Source organism: Lissotriton helveticus, chromosome 1_1 (genome assembly GCF_964261635.1).
Source record: "Lissotriton helveticus chromosome 1_1, aLisHel1.1, whole genome shotgun sequence".
Classification (NCBI taxonomy): Eukaryota; Metazoa; Chordata; class Amphibia; order Caudata; family Salamandridae; genus Lissotriton; species Lissotriton helveticus.
This window is the reverse complement of record NC_136057.1, coordinates 1,962,773,420-1,962,797,553: the sequence shown is the minus strand read 5'-3', so window position 1 is coordinate 1,962,797,553 and position 24,134 is coordinate 1,962,773,420. Positions and strand designations below refer to the sequence as shown.

General features: G+C 41.1%; 1 protein-coding gene across 1 annotated transcript; it reads right to left on the bottom strand.

Annotated features, from left to right (window-relative positions):
* Positions 1-655: 655 nt before the first annotated feature.
* Positions 656-18,247, bottom strand: RGS4 (regulator of G protein signaling 4). The gene is made up of 5 exons (XM_078644093.1): positions 18,062-18,247; positions 12,473-12,574; positions 11,157-11,218; positions 6,248-6,414; positions 656-4,739 (listed from the first exon to the last, which is right to left on the bottom strand). Exons 1-5 carry the CDS (start codon positions 18,112-18,114, stop codon positions 4,494-4,496), a joined length of 630 nt encoding a protein of 209 aa, XP_078500219.1. The 5' UTR covers positions 18,115-18,247; the 3' UTR covers positions 656-4,493.
* Positions 18,248-24,134: the final 5,887 nt, after the last annotated feature.

Here is a 24,134-nt window from a genome sequence, read left to right as displayed (position 1 = left end):
ATGTTAATTGACTTCCCTCTCATTATGCCCATTCGGAGTGGACAATTAATATTAGTTAACACCCTGCCTGGAGGTTTTTACTGCTAACCACGTAAATATGAGTTCCTGCTACACTAATTATAGCTATCTGAGATCACTACTGCCTTTAGAAGCCCGACCCAATGTCTGCTCTGTTCTGCTCAGCCGCGGCCCGTGGAGGGAGTTGCGGTGGGGCAGAGAGGCGGGGCAGGGGAGGGGCAGGGTGGGGGGTGCAAAAAAACGGCATACGGATAATTGGAGGCATTTTGCGATGAAGGGCACGCTACGAAATTTGTTTTATTAATCAAGTTGTTTACTTAACTCCAATTATCCATATGCCGGTTTTTAGCACCCCCACCCTGTCCCTCCCCCGCCCTGCCTCTCTGTCCCATCGCAACTCCCTCCATGGGCCGCGGCTGGTTCTGCTTCACATGATGTGTAACAATGATGCACTGGGTTTTGAAACACTTACATGCCGGAATGTTAGCTGATCAATAAACTAATAAAATACATAGTCTTTTAATAACAAAATACACATGCAGACTCCATTAACACAGAAAGACAGGGATTCAACTGATTGGCACCTACTACTACATTCCTCTGTGTATTTTGACACAAACATATTTAGCAGAGAAGATTATAAAAAACATGTTTATTCAAACAATAAATATAACTTCGGCAGAAATGAGGATACAGATGGTCTTTCATATCATTGTACTCCAAGTAAAGATCTTCTTTAAAAAAGTGTGCAATAATAATTATAGTCATTTTTACAATACAAATTTATATAAATAATATAAAAAAGAGTATGTTCAAGTATGTGTCATACTTATGAGGATTTAAAAAGTAACTAAAGACAGGAAATGCATTCATTTTCACTGAAAATATGCATTTTGAAATCAACAGATAGGACCTTCGGTAAAAAAGAGAAGTATTTGGAGCACATCATTTCATTTTTACTCATGACCTGATTGCCCGGTTTGCACCCACAACTGTGAAAAAGGGCTGTCCTCTCTGTGTGCATGTGGCCTTGCTCCCGAATGTCCCTGAATTACCACAATTTAACAGGAACATCCATGATTTACCCCCCCCCCCCTTCTCTTCTTATACTAAAGCTATGCTTTCAGAGCAATCAACTCTGGGTGTATGGATATTAGCAGTATGAAGGAATCTGATGTGCCTATACAATTTTTGTGAATTGCCAAGATTTTCACGATTTTAATACATATTTCAGAAAATAATCATCTGCTATAAATGAAACCATTTCCCAGCTGAGCTGTGGCAATGTAAGGCCCCTTTTACGAGTGGGTCGTTATTTTCCGACCACTGCGCAAACAGGGGTTTGCACAGAGGTTAGAATAACAAGTTTAGTTTTATTTACTGCATACAATAAAGTTTTTTAAAATACCTCAACTTTCTCAAAATTTAGGCAGGTCACCCCTGCCAAATTTGAACAAGGGTAAAGCATACAGTATTACCGTATTGTGCTGATTTTGGTGCAAAATCTGCATGTTACTCCCCAGAAACACGTAATAGGTACTATTTATGGCACCTGATAAATAACCTACCCAAGGTATTGTTCTTTACGAAGTGCAAAGATAGCACACCTATACATATAATCAGCACATTAGTCTCAGAATTGTCCAGTGCTTGCTACCTTAAGATTCAATGGGAGGTCACCAGGTACATTCATCAAAATGCTATTTTCATATCTGGTTCAAGACCAAAGAATATTGAACAGCAAGAGCAGTCTGCAATCAACAAAGCAGAGGTGTACAGAAGAAAAACCTTCTAAAGTATAACATGACATACAGACTAGGACAGCTCGTCGTCTTCAGCTCTACATGGGCTACTCACGGGTGCTTCCTCGTTCACTTAAAGGTGGTCGAGTCATGCTCATATACCCCTATTTGTAGTTTTTACCCAAAGCAGCGAATAAAATAGCCACAACACCGCATCACATTCTAGAATAGGTGTACTTTTAATTTACATGTACAGAGTTCTAGAGAGGCTTTTAAACAATGATAGACTAACATAAATTGCCAATCTAAATGTCTCATGTGACATTTTGCATTTCAATAAAGTCAAATCACTAGAAGCCACAGTTTATTTGTTAGTACACGAGAACTTAACTATTAGTGGGAATGAAAACCACATTCAGATAGTGAGGACTACTGATCTGTGAAAAGAATTTCAGATGAGCATATCACATTAACCCATCTTTTTCACATATGTGTGAGACAATATCCATTACCCAGGAACGTGCGAAAGTTAGTTTCAAGTTCCGGAAACTTTGCTGAATTGACAAAATGATAATCCAATGTTTTGATAGCTCCTTTATGAGACAATTCATGTATCTGAAGACTTGGCTCGCTTATGACAACTATTGATTTAGTTTCAATTCATTAGTCAATTTGTGGCATTTTTAGGAGCTAGCTGGCAATTTCATAGACAAAGATAAGACCTTTGGCTAATATTTGCCAAATTCTGTATGTAGCATTTAATTTGGCAATTGTGCCCCTGGAAAATCGAGGCGGGAATATCAATGGCATGAAATATCGTGGACCGAATATTGAGGGGAAAATATTGAAACGTATGTAAGTATAGATTTTCTACACCTAAATCCGCATACATGTACCTGGATGATACACACATCTTCAAGATGTGTATGTAGATGGGGAGCTAAGACTAGTTCATCTATACTTCCTCTATGTACAATTACCTTTTGATATGTTGTCCCTCAATATTCTGTCCAAGATATTAGCATATCACAATATTTTTATCCTCGATATTCCATAGTACAATCATATTGTTCATTCTCAATTCCAACCTCACCTGTTTCGTTTTTTGTTTTTAAATTTCCTCCTGTTTTAAAAAGTGCATTATTTTAGCTTCTAGTTGAATTGTATTCTATGCTTTGAAACTAGGACACTTTATACCATAAATATACCCATTAAACACATAAATACATAAATATTACACAGATGTTCTTTGAACAAAATCCCATTCTTCATTAGAGGTTCTTGGCATTTTCATACAATAGGTTGCCGCATTCTTTGGGTTGCATATTTGATCCTGAATGATATAGTTACCATTCTGTTCTATCCAGGGTGCATGCTGGGCGCCTCTATGCTAGAGATGAACCCTCAACTCTCTTCAGGTAATAAAACATGCAAAGTAAGCTTCCTAGACAAACCAGTAATGCCACAAAATCCTGTCTTTTTCGTCCTACGAGCTGTGTACACTCCCTAAAGGCAGTTCCATTTAGGTTTTAGAGTAGGATGTCCACAGCAGTGCTGCATTTGACACATAAGACACAGTAATGGACAATAATAGTCTAAAAGAGCACATCAAACTGCATACTGGGTGCCAGTATTGGGACGACAGCCGGAAATGAACGGCAACATTGTACAACGGGTTCCTTTTTCAAGATGCACACATATGGACTTGTTTAAATTTAGAGTCCAATACACAGACATTTAAACAAGACCTCGGCAGCAACAGTAGCTTAAACATGGGGACTAGTCCCAGTGCACACGTCATGCTCTCATTTTAAGGATCAGGCACATCAGCTGTTGGACTAACTTTTCTATAGCAATATATGAAAATAGTGCATCATAAAAACAACCATGCCCATGAAAAAGATCGATAAATCACATTAGGATATTGTTTGGGAGAGTGCAGTTTTTTCAGTACAGCATGGCGCCCTTCAGAGTTGAATGGCAGATGTTGTTGGCTGCCAATTAGGACTAACATTCAATGAGAACTCACAGTGCTAGAATCTTCTACACAATTTTAAGGAAAACATTCAATAAAGTACATATAATGAATGATGCCTCAACTGGTAACCATTGTTGGCAGGTCATTCAAAAACATGTATAATTGCTATTTGGTTTTAATATGAAATACAGAAATAGAAGTGTAGCACTCATCCATAGAAGTGCTTTAACGGCTTGACGTGGATGAGTGAAATAAGCTGTGATTTAGGATATTTTGCATTCCCAGGCCAGCTTCTATTTTTTTAAAGGGGAAATAACTTAAAAATCAACCCAAAGTCTGCTTTATCAATTATGGTGCCTTGGTTATCCAGGCAGATTAGACATCAGCTGACTCTTCGAGCAGCCATGCCAATTCTCCATCTAGCTCATGCAGTGTATAATTGTTGCTTGAACTTTAAATCTAGGTTATTTTCATTTGTGATTTTCTTTAGAAATCCCCATGAAGTGGGGATATACCCGGTAAGTGCTGATTCTGCTGATCCTTAGAATAAGTCTTTTTCAAAACATAAACCACATCAGTGATTGGCGGACTAAACCAGAATTCACTGTACAGACAGTATTGGATTTAAGGTGACAATGCCATAATAGAACACAGACTATGACTGTGTGATGCATCATCGATTCACAACACGGTATGGTATGTTCATTTGAAAGTACTTCCATCTAACAGTCAGTCTGACTTCCGCTCTGGGACTGTTAGGCACACTGTGGAATCTGCTGAGTATGGTCTAAGCTGTAGGCCTTGAATTTTTTCTGGTTTGCACCACATCGAGTCTCTGTAGGAAGCACCAGGTCCAGATAAAACCTGGACTTCAAGAACCGGCGGTAGGAATCCTTCTCCATAAGGATGAAGATTTTATGTTGAGCAGTGTCAAAACAGGAAGTTGTTGGCTCCAGGAGATTCTGGCTAGTCTCCTCCCGGGTGTAAGAATCCAGGTTTACCTTTTGGGAAAGAAGATAAACAATTTGTTAGAAAAAAAGGCCATTTTATTTTTGGAAAAACACGTTACCATAGGAGAACCCATCTTATTCCGTGTAATAAGACATTTCATTTATGAAGAGACACATTCTTATGTTGTCTTTATACACTTGATTTGCGTTTGCCAGCCACTGAGAATTTTTGGGGTTACTGTAAAACAAATACATTGAGAAAATATTTTTGAATTAAAGGTTTACCTCACAAACCATGGCATATTATTCCCCAGTAATCAGGTGCCCGATATGATAGGTTGGGCCAGATGTACTATTGACTGGATGCAAAATACTGGTCACAATTTGCAATCATTACTTTTGCGACCAGTAAATATTTTTATGAACTAACCTTTGTACCCCTAGGTCAGTTTATAAAAGACAGAATGGGACTGAGTCGCAACCTGACCTTCCTATTTGATATTATAAACAGTAGGTAGTTTGCAAATTGCGACTATATCTGGTAGGCCACAATCACAGGGATAGTAACCAGCATGGATCAAGAGACCACCATGTCTGTGATTGATTTGAAATGAAGTAAACTTTAAAAAAAAAAAAAAAAAGTTGCCTGTTCTTATTTGGGGCCGCATTTTAAAAGAAAATGTTTTGTGGTGCATCAGACCACTGCTTACTCTTAAACAAACTTTATTTTTACATTCACAAAGGGGAAGGTGTAACGAGGGGACCCCCTTCCCTTTTTCTAATGAAATACAAAATCCTTTCAGGTGTTGCTATAGTTGCAGAGTTTTACCATCAAAATGTAATTGCAAAACTTTAGATCAGTTCAGAAAAAAAAGGAATTGGGTTGATTTACAATACGACCTGCCTAGTTAATATTTATTAGTTAGGCTTTAAATTACGACTGAAACCAACTGGTAACAACTGACAGAGAAATGGAGGCCTGCATGCGTCAGAAGACCATTCGGTCTATGACTGAGCAAACATATTTCTAACGCAGCCTGTTTTCATTAAAGAAAATGGAACTGCCTTTTTAAAAAACGTTGTTTTTTTAAGATGATTTAAGAGTTGGCAGTGGTCTACTGGACCACTACCTACTCATCAACAAATGTGTTTTACATTAAAAAAGGGAAGGGGTACACTTCCTGTTAAGTCTGTATATATTTTCAATGTTTTGTAACCTGATTTCGATCACAAAACATTGACACATAAGATACAGATTCGGTATTTGGAAGGGACTCCTAATAAAAAATACTTCCAAATACCAATCCTGTATCCATTCAGAGTCCCATTTTAGGATTTGGAAAAACTTTTCTGACTCCTAAAACTGAGTAAGTACACAGTAAACAGCATTTTAACAGCACAAAAGCTTAAATAGAGGACCGGGTACCCTCAAATTTCTTAGCGCATCTGGTAAAGGGAAGGCAAAATAGAATTGAGGAAATAAAGCATGGGCAGCATTTCCCTAGCAGTTTTACCTCTTCAAATACCGGGTCACTCCTAATGGGAGGGCGGATACTTACTTCCTTGGTGGCGTGTACTGAGATGAAGTCATCATAGATTTTCCTAGCCTTGGAGGTGAGCTTTGCTGCAGATTTGATCTTTTTGTAATCCTCACACGCGATCCAGAACTCAATGTTCTCTTCGCTGTATTCGGACTGGAGGAAGGCTTTGAAAGCAGAGAGACCACCTAGAAGAAACAGAGAATAACATTGCTGTCACTTTATCCAAACCAGTAACTTAATTCATCTTCATTATTTTTTCCACACAACATCGAAGGAAAATAGGATGACTTTACCACTCTTTTCAGCCATTGGTAAGCAGTTTGGATTTGGTTTTAACAGATACTGGAGAGACAATCTATTTTATAACAAAAATGCTAAAATATACGTACTACATTCTTAACTCTATTTGTATGGTTCTTCATATAGCACAATCTTAAGTCAAGGAAGCAAAAGAGGACTTCATTAAGTGTTGCCATAACACCAGAGCATCTCAAACAGAAAATACTGATTATAGAACAGTACTGTGGGTGAGTGGCTATGGGTGAAAGGGGAGTCAAGCTGAGCACTGATTAAAAAGTAGGATTTGACGGGGAGACTAAACAGGAACATCGAATGAATGGCAGGGCTAACAATCCCAATGATCTAAAACTTGGCACCCGGTCGCTTATGGGTTATGACACGCATTTAGTAAAACACATAAGCCACTTATTTTGTGTGATAATGGCCACGCTATTACACCAATTACAGACTAGTTTAGAACAGACACCAAAGGGCACATTTGCAAAGGCTTACTCGTCAGTGCCAGAAGAAAGCCCAGGGCACTTTCATTAAGATCTGAAGTGGAAGACGTCTTCAAAAGTTAGAACGCTTGGCTATCCTTTGCTATTGGTTAGTAGGAATTATACTGGTGCATCTTATAGACGCACGTGTGCAACCAGAACTCAGATAGATTTGGTGAAGTTCACCTTGTAGATAATAAGGCCATTTCAAAAAAAGCTTCCAGTATATGTCTAGATCTGTATTAGTGCTAACCTGTCTGAATATGGAGGATAATGCTGAATATACTTCTGGCCTGATCCAGTTAAGTCTTGATAAATATGCACATGTGTGCAGAATTTAACAATGCAATTGCTATAAATGTATTCTATGTACTTCTGCAAAAGGGCATAATTGTCTCGGCAAGGGTTATTTCAGAACCACGTTCATATATCCATGGGATTAGTCAAAAATTGTCCAGCCAGTGACCATCGAGCTAACTCAGCTGAGACAATGAGTTTGCTTCTAAAGGCATGTCGTACCCTTTCCTCACAGCATAAGAGAAATAAGTTTACCCAATATGCCAAAGGGGGCAGGGAACAGTAACTAAAACATCCTGTGATGCTGGACAAATCACTCAATCTTCTTCTGTCTAAAATTGTGTTAAATAATCTGGTTCTCTTGTAAGCACCCCGATGCCTTCGGACGAATTTCGTGATATATAAAACTGCAACAACACAACAACAAAAAATACAAAGAGCCACAATGTGTCTATGGTCTTTATCTTAACACATTACCCTCTGAGGACTTGGGTACTGCGTGACTCTTTTTTAGAGGAAGGACCAAGTTACAACCGCTGTACTGTTGAGTGATGGTGGCATTCCGAAAACCAGCTCCCTTCCGCCTGAGACTTACATCCTAGATACATGATTTTTTTTTTTTTACTTTCATTAATCCCTCTGAATATGCAGAGCCGTTAATGGCTGGTGAATTGTAGAGGAAATATTTATGTATTTTAAAAGCTTACACGATTTTCAGTAAAATTTTTGTCTTTTTTACAACTCACTACTTTCCTACGTTTTGATGCGCTTCCAGTAACAAGAGTGGATGAAACGCAATCATTGGAAGGGGGAAAGAAAAGGCATCCTAACAGGGTCAGAGGGAGAGATTCTAGGAAACATCTGCCATAAGAGTCCAACATGAGCTGCTGCTGTATAAACACGTGCCCGCTTCCCAGCTGACTCGAGGCAGACTTTCAACACGTAGGGCTACGGGAAGAGCATGGGAACAGAACTGTCTGTCTGACACGGGGCCACGGCGCCCCGGCAGCTGCAGCATGCCAAGCATAGCCCGATACCACAGCTGTACTCTTCTTATGATGCGCGCGGACGGAAGTGACGCATATGGCGCAGCCCATGCCTCTCTACTCCCAGTCTGTTAGCTCCCTGGTTTTGACCCTCAACCCCAAGAAACTTTAGATTGAGAAGCGTCTGGAGAGTTATCCCGAAAACGCTTGTGTGCGTCACGTATATCTCGTCAGACCCTCATGTAAAACTCAAATCGTACGTGACCGGAAGCCATACAGTCACAGAAGCACTGGAACAATAAATCAAGCAATTGCAACGAGGTTGACAATTTAACAGTGCATTTTCAAATGAGCAGTTGATACATATTTGAAGCATGCGTATTTTGCTCCATTTTTGTAGCAGCGGTCAGTGCTGTTTAGCAGCAGCAAAAAACAGTATTTATATTTTGCCTCTGTAGGCAAACGTTGCTACAGAAAAGACGGATTTGCTACTAAAGGACATTTATTGAAATAGCAAAACAGCACAACATAACAAAATGTAATCTTGTACAGAACTGAACCTCAGAACACATTAGCCCTCTTAGCCGCTGTATGTTATCTACCACGCTATCAAATGTGCAAAATTGAGTAAACGAATGCAACTTTGTTCAAGTGCCTCTCTGGGTCTGTCCGCAATAATAATCTTCGTCGTTTCACACGGTCACAGGAAGAGGGCGCTCTGCGTGCGAATAACGAAAGGCTCATGTTCTGCCATATACTTAGTTAGCATCGATATTCTAGGGAGCAAGACCACAATTCATACATCCAATTATATAAACATATTTTATCCAAGCAATCTAGTAGGGTTTTTTTTTGGAAGGCAGTATGGTGTATACATGTAATTTTTGTGACGGTTCCGAAGTGAATAGAGATTTATGATTTTGAAGTTGCGGGAAATCTAAACAAGTGCCCACTTCCCAGCTGACTCGAGGCAGGCTTTCAACTACTAGGGCTACGAGGGGGGCATAGGGACCGATCTGCCTGCCTGACACGGGGCACAAAATGCGTTTTGCAAAGTATGCACTAAGTATGTTTGTCTTTCCCTATTTCATATAGACATAGACTAGCTGGGTAGCAAATATGAGTAGTATATTAGTTAAAAACATACACATTTGCATTTAGAAACGACACATCTCACATATTCTGGGTAAAGGGAGACTGAGATTTTTGGCCCAAATTCACAATGTTGAATCTGGGCCACAATTAGAACCCAGGTCGCAGAATTTAGATTAGCATTTTATCCATCAACCCACAACAAAGTATCTTTCTGATCCAACTAATCTGTCAATGGCTACATTTTATTTAGCATTTAGGAGCTTGTTAAAGACTCTCTGAAAATTTGATGATAATTGGCTTTTGTTGTACAGACCAAACATTTCCAAGTCATATTCAACTGATGGCTATATTATCGCACAGCAACAAACCAAAAACTGACACGGGTTGAGGTTGAACATTGTCCCAACACATTTCAGCAGGGTTAATCTGTATAATGTATCAGTGAAAAACTGTGAGTGTGTGGTAATTACCCCACAACTCATAATTCTAATCTCTACACAAGCGCCTATTTTCGTTGGAAGCAGAATATAGACTTGAACTTGTAAACATGGTCTATGTTTAAGAAACATACAACTATCGCTCAGTTGTCCCAACAAAAAGAATGTACGACTCAATATAGAAGGTGGTAGTGACATATACTACAGTTTCATGCCATTATCTTCCATGAAAGGTTGTATCATTAACAGGCAAATGACAGCTACATTATTCGAAATCTTTTTAAGGGGAAACAGCCTTTACAACGCAGACTGAGCCACGCATACCGTTTCCCTGCAAGCGGAACCACGCTTGCATTAACCATGCCTATGCCTTAACCATTCATATGCATGGATAAGGCCGTGTGCGGTCCAGAGGAGCAGATGGGCGGGGAGAGGAACAGGAAGGATCGGGAGAGGAAGCTCTGGGACGCGGTCTGGTAAGTGGGGCTGGGTTTTTGGGACGGGGTAGCTTTTAGCTATGGTTTTAGGGCTCTAGGTGGGTCGGGTAGTTTTAAGGGCTGTGGACCATTTTTAGGGTGGGAGATGGGGTGGTTTTCAGGGGTAGGGGTCAGCTTTTAGGGCTCAGGGCAGGGATCAGCTTTTAGGGCTCAGGGTAAGGGTGCTGGGGGCAGGCTACTTATCGGGGCTGGGGTAGTTTTAGGGCTCAAGGATGGGGGCTCGGGTGGGGGCAGTTTTTAGGACACAGGCTGAATTTTAGGACTCAGGGCGGAGGGAGGGACAGTTTACAGGGCTGGAGTGAGGGTAGTTTTTAGGACATGGGGGTAAGTTTTATGATTCAGGGTGGGGGCCGCGCTCGGGGTGGTATTTTGGGCTAGGGGTCTGGTTTTAGGGGTCGGGAGGGTCAGGGCAGTTTTTAGGGCAGGGGCGGATAGATAGGAGGGATGGGGCCAGGTTTTAGGGCTCAGGGCAGGGGGTGCTGGAGTGTGATCTTTACAATGCATATCCCTTTAACAATCATGCCTTTACATCAAAATTGCATGCTAAAGGCATGCGTGGGAAAGAAATGCGTGGTTAAGACGCATTTGTTGTTAAGTGCTGTTTCCCTCACAAACTATGACAAGCTATATAAAAATGAAAGGCAGTTTGTAAACCATGCAGTTTTTAGATTGTCCTGTGAAGCGGACCTAAATCTAATCAAATGCCTCATTCTATTTTTAAATGCCGAGTCTGGTAATGCAGTTAAATTGGCAAATATTTGCATTGTGTAATTTGTTAATTTGCAAATCTGAATATTTCAGGAAAGTTAGTTTAAGGAAGTCGAAAGAATACTTACTCTCATGAGTAATCAAATTTTCCAAGCCTTGGGACCATTTCTTGACTTCCTCCTGGCTTAGCCTGCAGAGAGAAAGGCAATGGTTTAGATTCCATGCTCTATTTTATTTAAATGCAGAGTAAATCATAATGAAAATACTGCTAAGAAAGTCTTCTTTCCACAGCTTAACTGAACAGGGTTGTACAAGCTATTTTCCTACCCTTGGGGTGGATTTTTATGTTATAGTATGTTAAACGTATTTATTACGCAGGCATTTTGCCATTGGTGTAGTTGGGTTATTTTGCTTGCCCCATGCCCAGCATCTTGACCCATGAGTGTGGTTAGTAGATTTGGTAGAAGTACTAGGGAACCATCTCCAGGCCAACCAGGCTATCTGTAACCGCTTTGTCAAGGACAAAGGAAAACTCTCCAGCTGGCAGAGTCAATCTGGTGCCTGCTTCAGGAGGTAGCTGCCTAGTTTTGTCTTGCTCTACGAGTCCTGAATAAAACTCTGAACTACATCAACTGCAAGCAATCTGAGTTCCCCTGGATTTCATTCAAACCCACGTTGAAGAAGCTCTCCATTTTGGTCACACAGAGTTACTCCATTTATAGTACATTGGATTTCAGCAGCTCCGTTTCAGAGATAATGACTATGTCTGGGTGATAACTCTGTTCGCAGAGTTTTCCACACTCCGTGTTATGCAGAGCTCCCAAAAACTCTACTTCGCGTTGCGGAGCGGAGTTTTTTTCCTCGCTCGCATTCGTCACTATCAAGTTGGCGAGTGCAAGCGAGGAAAATCCACCTCCCGACGATATTTTTCCTCGTTCACGATCGTCAACAACAAGTTAGCGAGCACGAGCTTGGAAAATCAACCTCCCTGCGTGATTTCTCAATGCGGGCGGTCAGATTTCTCATTGCGAGTGGTCTCGTATGCTCGCGATTGCTCACATTGAGAAACTGCCCACTCTCATTGAGAAAGCTGACGCCCGAGCAAAAATCTACTCGAGCGGCAGAAAAGAAGCAGCACCCGCTTGCGCTGTGCATAATGCCAGTTGCGATGATTGAACAGTTCGGACAAGCACCTGGCACTGTCAATCACCGCGAACTGCATTTATTTAAAGAAACTCTGCCGCTTGCGGAGCTTCGCACGGTGGAGTTTTTTGTGCGCTTTGCGGAGTTCCACATAACGGACTCCACGAACTCCGTCCAGGGTTAATAATTACTTACACATGGCATTATGTTTGCTTGGTCTTTGTGGCCACCTGAAAGCACAGAAGAAAGATGGGACTATAGCAGCGCTACCAGAAAAAATGCGACTGAAATGAACACTTACTTCTGAGATTGGGCTGCTTTGTCTTTCTTGCTGCAGGATACTTGGTCACATGGCTCTGTTTTCTGGAGCAAGAACCCAAGGCGATGTTTCATATCTTTTGCACTGAAAAAAAAAAAGAAATCACATTGTTTTTACGTGACAGGCAAATTTTTACAGATTTAAATTCCAATAAACTCAATGTTTTGCAACTATGACAACTTTCTATAATATATGCTTGCTACTGCCACTATCTCAAAGCATTGTAAATCACAAGTTACAATATAAGCCTACTCAATGGTACACAATTCATCAGCCATAGATGGTCAGATCTTCTAGGATTTGATCATGTGACATGCATTTTGCACCCTGTCTTGATCAGACTTGTACTTATAAAACTTAGAAGTCTTGCCAGCTAGAACGTATTACACAATATTGAGCCAAATCCAAGAGCTCATTAATGACTTCTTCTCTATGATCCGCTCTAACCAGGACTCACAACCATTGATTAGATCTCTAGATACCTCATCTGAAAGCAGCCCCCTACTCCAACCATTAACTGTTTCCATTCTGAGCTATGATTCCTGTGGCATGATTGAACCTCTTTCCTCAATTATGACCACGTGTTGTCTCAACTGAGGCTGTCGATGAACAGGGCCACATGATCCATAAGAAATAACGAAACATGTTGAAACTAGTATCGTAAATCAAATACTCTTTAAATACATTCAGATTTTGGTCTTTGAAATTTGTGCAGTTTTATTACTAAGCTAACTTGTGTGTTCACTTATCATTTAATAACATAGCCCTGAGAAACAGGAAGCTATAGTTTTCCTCATAGAGGCGAGAAATTATAAAATCTTCTATCAAAGAGGTTCAGTGCTGTAGCGGCCTGCTACAGTGCAACCCAATAAATTCATAAATCGTGCAAATAATGCATAATCACAAAGTAGCATTAAAATCTCAACCTGAAGCCAAGTAATACCGAATATTGCATTTGTGTGCTGGAGGTACAGTACTGGCCCACAACACGGTTTGGAAATTGTACACAGAAAGGGACTATTTCTGCCTCAGGATTAGTAAAGCAGATATTTGCTGCTCTAATGGCATTTTTGCATAGGGAGTTTTGATACCTGTGGCAATAGGTCACAGCTCTGTTTATGGAAAAACAATATGATTCATCAACAGCCCAATTACAAGGGACTACATCTCCGTTTTGCTTAATGGTTGTTTATTCTTTCCATATTTATAAAATTAATTTGTGTTTCTTGACTACATGATGGTTTTAAGAATAAAGGGTGTGCTGAGTTGGTTTTAAGGATAAAGGATGCCCACCTTTTATCCATCAAACAACGCCACTTTGAAAACATATCCCCTGAAATCATTTGTGAGTGTTTAGAATGTAGAAATACTCAGGCTGTATTAGACTGATATAAATAAAATAGCAAAGAGGTGCTATTATTTTATTTACGTGCGCTTTAATAGCACACTTTTCTAACGAGTTGATGGTTACACACTGTGGCAAAGTCTTAGAATAAATATAGCATTTATGGTTTAATTTGGCCTCATGATGGAATCTGTGTGTCGCTTGGGGCTGTTGGAAGAGAAACGCAACAATCAATAACTGCAGCTGCTGAGACGAGAGAGGTTTCCTATAGAAATTTAATAAATCGCTTTGATACTGGATGCATATTGACAAGATTTCTGTTAAAACAAGAAGGCATACAAAATGAGTTATGGCGAACACATATGTTCAGTATTAAACACAGAGAAGTGGATTCTGTCCCAAGCTTTAGGAAGTGGCTGAAATGTTATCACAAGGAATGTGCAGCAAGTCACCGGGAAATGTGGCTCAACTGGTCAATATGTTTACTGCTTTCCTGAGCCAAATTAGAGCTCAAAGTGGCCACACGAACCAGAAATGTTTCCTCTTTGACTGTACACTCTACTGTATTACGTTTTGTAGGGTATGTGATATGTATAGCACAAAACACCTGTAGATACCCTTAAACATCTGCTTTCCACTATTACAAATATTTCTATCTCCAACCTGAATAAAATCCTCAGGTAAATGCTGAGAATCGGTATGTCTTTGAGGAGAGTATTGTTCTGCTAAGATGCCATTCAACAAAAAGCATCAAGGTCCTCAGTGAGCGTTTGCATCCCACACAGTTGCCTCTGTGCCCAGATTTCGCTTGAGGTGCTCCTGATAAAGGCTTGAAAACAGACCTGTGGGGTTCATTAGTCCAAGGCAGGGGTGTAAACACAGGCCCACGCATCTCCCGCAGTGCGGGGGGGCCCTCAAGCTCAAGGGGGCCCCCTCAGCGTTGCACTTCGGCCTGAGAGCTCCTAATAGAGTCCGGAGGAGGCCCCTCCACGTACCTGGCAGGGGGGCCCCCTCAATTATCATTACGCCACTGGTCCAAGGGAGTGCCTATTTCCACTGTAGGGCAAAATGTGGATAAATCCCACTGCGTTCTTTACTCATCACAACAAACTCTTTGGAAATTGAGGAGAAGATTCATTTTGGGGCAACAAACATGGCTGCCCTTACTACAGCATGCTGTGGGCTCAAAGGAAATGACCAACCTTTCACTTAAGCTCGGCATTATACCATTGACAAGATGGAACAACACTTAACACAATGTCAAAGTAACATTGATTCCTAAATAGCAATCTACACAGGTTTTTAAAAGCAAATGCATTATCAGGTTACAATGAGTGCCCATTTATCTGTAGGGAAGCTTGGAAAGATTGTCTCATTTAAGATTGCAGGACCTACTTTTTACGTTTTTTTTCAGCTGGTTCTTTCCCCTCAACATCCATGTCCCCAACAATTTAACGTTCTACAGATTTCACTACACATTAGCAGTTTTTGCAGTTAATAAGCTAATTTCCACGATCAATGAAAACATTTGCTTTTGTCTCCTCTGATTTGACCTGTCACCCTGCGTTAGCATTAGACGTAGACCAAGAAGGCTGGCTTCTCATGTTGCAGAGGTATATCTCACCCGATCTGCGTCTCCACCCCAGGCTGACGTAGGCCTACCACGCGGCATCAAACTTATCAACTTGTCTGTAGTAAATGGCTGGTTATCTGCTCTGGGAGTGGAACTATCTGATAAGCCACCACTTCTGCTTTTGTTCACATCATAAATGTCTTGATATACTTGAACTAATATGACCGCAGCCACGTTATCATTCCAAGATTAAGTCATGGCTAGTTATACCACACACTAACACTCTGTCCAGAGTAATGTCAAATCATTTCGTCACAATTGTCATATAGTCTGTATCACCACTTCCTGGAATTTACGGCTGTGCATGTACAAAAAATAAACATAGTGATTTGAAATTTGACAGTTTTAAACTTTGTGGTAGGCGGCCAAAGCTGTCAGTTATTTCCTAACAAGTGGATAAAAAGCTGATATGCCTAAACATCATTTTAAAGCAATTTTCATTTGATTTTGGTATTTTTTCGATGTAAACCCTTGATATAACATTATGGCCACTCTAATACTATTCTTTTACAACAAATGAATATAGTTGCACTTCGTAATGCATACATAATTTTAGTCCCTGTTAATACAGCTCTTTGCAAAAACATTCCTAGTCACCGAGAAATTACTGCTGGAATTTTGGTGTAGGTCATTTATGTAGCCTCAAAGACAGAAACTGTCAAGGTGAGCTTACTAAATTCTCAATTTAAAACACAAGACTAGAGCTAAAAAGATCACTAGGGCTTCTCTCTGGTGTACCACTTTTCTTTTACATCACATCTCAGGAGCCAATCTAGCTACACGATATTGTAGATCTAGTACAAATCAACACTATATGTTATTATTTGACTTCTGCTGGCAGTAATTTAAATGTTGTTCCTATTATTATGAGAAATTCTCTGTCATTTCCACATTTTTGTAAAACCGCCGGACCAAGTGGAAAGCCTTGCTCAAAGTACTATGAAACCAGTTTTTTTTTTTTAATATATAAAGCATGCACAACCCCCTGGAATATATACAAAACGATGTGGAAAATGGGTGAAGTGTATATCCAAATATTCGCCAATCCAAACCATACATACTTTTTAACATGGAATTGAGTTTTGGTCAATTGCAGAAATTATTTTAAAACTAAACCTTGGCTTGTCTACAAATCCTGTCGTGTTTTCTGAATAGTCTACAAATATGTAAACCATATTGACTGATATTCACAACTTGAACTTTTTTTGTTGCTTTTATTGGAACCAAATTAAAAGACATCCTCCTTTACACTAACACAATGAATGTGCAATGATGCAACCTTTGACACATTTTTGGTCGTATATCCAAGAAAAATGTTTTCTTTCTTAACAGCGACGGTTGAGCTACTGAGATCTCTCTAGAACTCTGAGCATGTGTTTTTCTACCTTTCTCCTAATGAGCGTTGAATATTAACCCGAGTTTCTCGAAAGAATACCACCTGTGTGCTCTCGTTGTTGACAGATCTAGCTAACGAGAGCGCCAAATGTAAGCTTGGTTGACATGTTTTTGTGGTTTCAGATTGCAAGCTAATGGCACTTTTTACAGAGGTAGATGTATACGCAACATACTCCCTAAAACCTTTGCTACACATAATGGCATGCATTTTCCCTTGCGGAAATTCCAGGTGGCCAATTACAAATTGCTTTCAAGTAGCAATTTGTGTCATATTAAAGCATGCATTCACATCACAAAAAAATAAAATCATGTCAAACCGGTTAAGGAGATGGGCCAAACAAAACCAAATAACACAAAAAGAAGCCAACGACTAGAGCCAAGAGGCAAAATGAATGTTCTTCATTGCATTTCAGCAGAACCCCAAAAACGTGTTCCCGTGGATATCTTTTGCAACTGTCCTATCCACTGTGCTTTAAATGGGCCGGTACTGTCCGGTACGGAGGACCGGCACTTTTTTAGAGAGGAAGAGAGCCGACACTTCTAAAGAGTGACGTAATACTTTTAACTGGAGAGAACCTGCACTTCTTAGAAACAAGCAGGTACTCGGGTGCAGAGTACCAGCACTTCTATGTTTCAATTTCAAGCACTGTCGAGCAGATATAGGACCGGGTGCAGAATCACACACACGTGCGTGACTGAAAGAATAAACTAATTTTAGAGCAAGGCTTCTAAAACTACCTGCGCCTATGCGAGTATGCAACGAGTGGGGTATTTATTGCATAGCAATAGATTGTAAATGTTTCCCTGATTAAAGAAAATAGTTATACAGGGGTGAGCAGCTGTACATAATAGTAACACACCAGGCTTTGCATTTCACTGCACGTCTGCTTGCTGTATTTAGCAGTTTCGTTTGAATATTTTCATGAAAACAGAGGAGACAGCTTTGCTGGCTAAGTTGCTCTGACTTATAACAAGAAGACGTGGGTTTGAGTCCCGGCTTCTGCTGCATTTACACAAACTGCGTCATCATGCTTGAATCACTATATTCCATCGCTGACTGAGGTAACCCAGGATTAAATGTGCACTGGAGCCGGCCGGCTATTATAACCATTATATATTTAACAAACGTTGTAACAAAAAAGCACAGCGGTGCTTGTGCATTCATAGCAAAATAAGTGCACGTTTACAATGTACGTACCTTTTCAGGCATGTTGCCGGCAACGCAGCGACCCCTGCCAGACCTTTGCACATTGTTCCTGAACTCGAACTCCCAAATTCCAGGTACAAACGGCTAGGTAAGCTCCTGCTGCAGCGCTCGTGCGGACTTTCTGCTCCTATTTGATGCTACAGCCAACTCTGCTCTGCGCCAGTTGCTGCTTCTCTGATCTTCGCCTGCATCCCGGCCTCGTTTTATAGGTTATTGCTGCGGTTCGGGGAAGCCAAGCAGCCAATCAGGTTTTAGTGGCAGAGCTCCAGGTCCCTCCCCCACGCGCTCCACCACGCTTTGAGCGAGGAGGAAGCGGGAGCAGTGAGCGGCTCACACACACAAGGGTGAGCGCGTCACCAAAGGTGATGGCCGATGCCTGCCACCTTTCAGCTGTTAAAACGTTCGGTGAAATATGAGGAGGCTTCCTACTTTGTACTATTTCCAAACATATGCCCCCCAGTTTGTGTGGGTGTCCGTTAATTCATGACAGGTCTGTTAAGATCCTATGTCGTCGTGAGTACAATTTGTGTGACTGGGATTTCCAAAATTAATACATAGACCTCGTTTCCAAAATCTCATCCTCCCTCAGCCACTTTTTTTAAATATGAATCTGGGAAAACACAGGACAGCGTGCCGGAAATTGAACTGTATCTATTGCCCTTTATCAACATAATTATCACTTGACTAGACATGGGGTCCTTGACCAATATTTAACGTCCATTTTAAACAGAGTAGAGTAGACTGTGACGTATGTTCAAACATAGCTGGTCCAGGAACTTCATGTGGTGGTGTATGGAGAAAATATGGAGAAGCAAGACCCCTAAATCTGCCTTTCTAAATATGTCAATCTAATTACATGCATTTTTAGTGAGATAATTTGATAAGTCAAACCACCTCACACTTATTATGCAATTAAATATGAGGTGGCTCAGTGTGGTTTGATCCTATGCCTCATGGTTGAGGCAAAACACTTCAAGTTCCTGGCACCTTGTCAAGAAGTAGGAACTGGAGGTAATAAAAAAGATTCAGCCCATAGTGTATCTATATTATTTGATTCGGCAAATTCTAGAGCTCATATGCACCCAAGGACTTATTTGCAATGGGGAGGGATTGATGATTAGACCATGTAAAAGTCAAGGAAACCTCTGTATTAATTGTCTTCCGAAGGTATTTCCTTTCAAGAACATGGAGGATAAACTAGGAACATAAGGTGCACAATCGCAGCAGAAAACAGCAAGCGTATGGGGGCCTCACCAACATTGTGAGCAAAGAGCAGGCACAATGGGCTTGCACTAATAGCGAGAGGGAACCAGCAGGGGCACAGACAATGGACATGACGCCAGCAGTATCAGTGGGGACACAGGTGTATAAGGTAACTAACAGGACTATTAGAGAACTCTGTACAAATTACACTGGGCAAAGAGGACTCAAAAGGAGGTTGGTGGCGGGGGAGCAATACAAGCTCCTGCAGCCCCTGTGGAAAAGGCGGCCCCCAATCCTTCAGGGAGACCCCACCCTTCAGGAGCCACCATTCAACCAAAAGTCTTTAAATATTTGTAAGATATTGGAGACTTCGGGGCCCCTTTTCACATTTTGCCTGGGATGAGGTCGACATCGTTTTGTGTTATGCCTCTGCTTGGTGGGCGGGGTATAGAAAAACACTGGGACAACAGAGACACCACCGAGGCATGAGGGAAACCATAGGAGCATGGCAGGTGTAAGTAACCGGCTCATTTGGGCCAGGGAAGAAGTAAAAACAACTATGAAAGAGCCTCGGTTGCAACAGTACTGCTTTATATAGTATTGCAGTTATACAGTGCTTCATATCCTGGACAAAGAACCACAGCGCATTAGTGGCATATAGCACACTACAGTATACGGAGTGCTTGAAAGTAAGCATGGTGAATTTCAGAGTGGCCTGTGTGGGGACCATTTTGATGTCATGCTTGTTGACCAGAGTGGTGCTCTTATCTTCACTTAGTTGCTGCACTTTGGTGGTTAATGGGTGAAGATGAGTGAGGGATAGAACAAATTACTTTTCTATTAATACATGTTATTATTGTGTTTGCAAGGGTGTGTGGGTTATGGATGTGGCCAATGCTGGAAGTGTTTTGTTACAAGTGGGAAGAGTGGGGTTGTACACTTCGTGTGATGCTGCAATATTATATATCACACATGCCAACAGACCGATTCCCAGCAGGAGCCTCTCGATTTTTAAAGCCAAAATTGGCTTTATTTTATGATTCTAGCATGAAATTGCCTCTTCTTAAATGGAAGTCTAGGGGGAAAACAGAGTCCTGCAATAGTATTTTTCTAAATCTCTCTCTTTCTTATTTCCGAATATTCCATGTATGATATATGTGTTTATGTTTGAAGTACAAGGAGTTATTGATAGATACACACGTGGCCATATCTACCTTTCTTGATTGAGAATAGGTTTTGGATCTCTGGCTGGATCGGTCCAAAAGAATCTGACTTTATAAGTTTCATTTGGTCATAGAATAGTCATGTTGACATGTGCATCAACATCATTAGTTTGAGAGGAACCAGTTCTTTATTCTCTGGTTCCTATTGAATTTCGGGTGATTTGATACTTCACCTCCTTACTGGCCGGCAGTACTTTAATTTTACAGTTTGTACAGAGAAGGCAGTTCCACCAATGCATTTCTTCTTGTAATATGGGGAGCCAATGTATAACAGCCCATTTGAATTTCTTTGAAGCATAGCTTGGGCCACCAACAGGCCTTTACCTGAGGTGCATGTAAAAAAAGCAGTGAAGGGTTTTGTCAAGTCCCAAAAAATTGAGCTGCTACAATATTGTATTTTGAATTGATGGGTGGTGTCCTTCAAGAAGCATTGAGTAGCATTAGGAAATACGGCATGGATGTCTTTATCAGTTGTCGTGAATTAAACAGTTACGGACCTTTTTCAAACATCAGAGATATTTATGAATTAATACTTTAGTTTTTATTTCACATACTGCTAATAATACCTAATAAACAATATCAATAAATGGTCTGACAATGAGAGACTTGCATGTGCATGTTGTGCCCATGTGATCCAAGTCTATCAGCAAGAGTTTGCGCCAAAAAGAATAAATATTGAATACATGTTGATGTATATAATATCAAAAACAATTCTTATGTGCTTGGTTCGTCAGTGAATAGGACTGCCCTTAAAAGGGTCCTGTAGTTCATAGCCAAATTAGGTGACCATCTTGTATAGTCCCTTAATTGTTCTTGTTATTCCAGTACATGGAAAGCATATACAGGAAGGAGAGGATTTATCCAAGCACCCTATATAAATAAAGAGAACTTAAAATGCTATACAAGAGGATCATTAACAGTAATTTGGTGCATTACCAGTATTTTGCTTCATTCCCTATTATCTGAAGAAATGTTTGCAGACAGCTTCATATCGGTCCTGATACTTTCCCTTTGCAGGTCTCTCCCACGTACTGCCTGTTGTTAATCACCTGACATTTACGAAGGCAGTTCACATAAGGAAATGCATTGCTCCAATTCTGTTCAACAGTCCCTCACTAAAATGCAAAAAATCCCATAGCTTAATGTTTTCATACACCAATACCAGTTGCTGTAAATTAGAAAAACAAAAATATTTACGTTAGGTTATGTTGATTTATATCTTGGTAAAATCACAACGGGGCAACAAAGCCCTCAGTGCATGAAGCTTTCCATCTGTGGTAGGATGTTGGAAGGATGTTGGGGGACCATTGGATTAAGGTTGTTTTTAGGGGGGCAATACATGAAGTTTCTTGGAAACTCTTCAGGAAGCCACGCTCCAGGCGGTTGTGTTAAATCTGGATCCTTATGGCAATGAAAGTCATAAAACCTGATTCCCCTGAATGAAGACGGAAGAGTGAAAGGAAATCTTAAGATACAGTGTAGGTCCAAGAAAACTCTGAATCACCCATACATGGTATGATTCAGAGTCCATTAGGCCCACTCAGTGCCTAATTTGAGCCAGTAGTTTCAGGGGGGGCACTGGCTCTCATTTTGTGGGGTCCACCACTTATAGTTCATTATCAGACTTTGGCCCAGCACAAAAGAGAAAGAAAGGCAAACAAGTGGGAAATAAAGAGAAAGAGGAGACAACAGTGAATACAGAGAAAGCAGGGATGAAAAATAACCTGCAGTGGTAAAATAGAGAGGCACAGACTGCAGTTGCATATTGCATTGAATGCAGTTGAGGAAAGTGGCATGTGGAGAAATCAAGACAACTCAGCCTTTGTATTCGGCAACCTCAGTTTTCTGCAGCGCTCCCAAACACTTCTGAGTGAAACTTGGGTCCCAACATTTATTCTTTTACAAATTAAGCACTGAAACCTGCCACAAATTCACACATTTTAATTGAGAGTGATGATAATTATGAATTGTAAGCACTATTAGCAAAAGTTGATACTTCAGGGCTGTGTACCATTGCTTTCTGTTTAATTAAGTCCTGGTGGAGAGAACAACTTCCCCAAGGTGTGGCAGGCTAGAGCATGTTGTTATCAATTTAAGCAGTAAAAAGATGAACAAGCCTCTCCAAAGCAGCGCAGTTTCTTTATAATTGAACCTTGTTGGTGATGGATGTCCACCACATGGATTTGCATCTTTAAAAATAAAATGTTACTACATGCACAATAAACTTTCTATTATATCTGTAGGAAGCCGGCTCTTTATGCAGCATGTCAAAATGAGATATACCGTGCCAAGAGTCCTGGTGTTCCCTCACAAGTGGACAGAGCTTGCTCTAGCAATCCCAAGGCACTGTTTTAGGGGATTGTCTGGTTGAGCAGCCTTAGGTTTATCAGAAGGGAGAATGAGACATCAACAAATACACACAAAAGTTAATAAATGATGCACACAACTCAATAAGGAGATCCACATCAATTGATAAAAATAACACGTATCTTTATATATATTTAGGCACCAGAATAAATACAACCAGCTAAGTACGTTTTCCAAGAGAAATACTTGTGCATTTAAACAGTTGCACTTAGTGTATTTTTCATAGGCTGCAATGATATCCTATGGAAGGAAAAACAAATACACCATTTTCAGTTCTTTGCAGCAACTTACGCGATCAACCTCCTGGATTTGAGGTGAATATGGGGTAAGGTTCAAGGCACACCAGAGCGGCTGGGTTCAATGGTGCAAAACAGCGTCTGGTGCCCAATGGAGAAGTGTGGCTCAGTGGTTAGAGGCGGCAGACCCGGAAGCTGAGATCGGCCGTGGACCAGGGTTCGTTTCCCCGCCTCGGCGGGTCTCGGGCTCTAAAATTCCACGGACTCGATAATTCTCGCTCCGGTGCCTACTCGACTCACGGGGTCACACTCTGCGACTCTGGGCAATAGCTTGCTTAATCTCCACTACAGCCCCTCGTGGCGGGATGCCTGGCTTTCACCTTGTGTATACCCTGCCAGGGTATCTCACAGGGGAATACCAGGACGGGTTCCCTAAGCAAGCGCTTAGATACCGTGTCGGTGATTTGCGCTATATAAATACATGTACATTTACATTTACAATGCAAGTCAATGGGGATCAGTCTTCGTGAGTAGATGCTGAGGCCAGTTAGGCTGAACCAACAGGAGGGTTCAAGTCTTGTGTTGCTAGGGGACGTGGGGGTTGCCAATGGTCCTCTTCTGCTCTAACCGGGGCGGCCGGGTGCCGAGGATCTTAGAAGTGTTTGGGTTTTCTCGTCCAGGAGCACTCATGGTTGAGGGGGCCTGCACGCTGAGGCAGCAGGTGGCTTCAGAGAGTTCACAAGGGGTGTAGTCAAGGTGGACTCTGTCTCTGGCCAGGGACCATGTGACACTGTTGGCCCACTTCGACATAGGCTAGGGGGGCTCAGGTGTAGTGGAGCTTGGCGGTGTCAGGTTTCTGTAGTTCCAGAGCCTCACAGCTTGGTCTTTAGTACCTGCAAGATGCAGGGGAACAGCTCTGCTGTTCCATGTGAGTTCCTGTATCTTTGGAAAAGTGCCAGTAGTCCTCCCAGGCTTTGAAGGATCAGCAGCTTGAAGGATGAAACAACTTTGTTGCAATTTCTGAGAATAGGTGAA

What these genes read in the sequence shown, in the direction of transcription:
- RGS4 (XM_078644093.1), bottom strand. Translation starts at nt 18,114, where the DNA reads ATGTGCAAAGGTCTGGCAGGGGTCGCTGCGTTGCCGGCAACATGCCTG. An exon ending in CCGGCAACATGCCTGAAAAG is followed by an intron (nt 12,575 to 18,061) that starts GTACGTACATTG and finishes TTTTTTTTTCAG; the next exon opens with TGCAAAAGATATGAAACATC. An exon ending in AAAGCAGCCCAATCTCAGAA is followed by an intron (nt 11,219 to 12,472) that starts GTAAGTGTTCAT and finishes TTCTCTCTGCAG; the next exon opens with GCTAAGCCAGGAGGAAGTCA.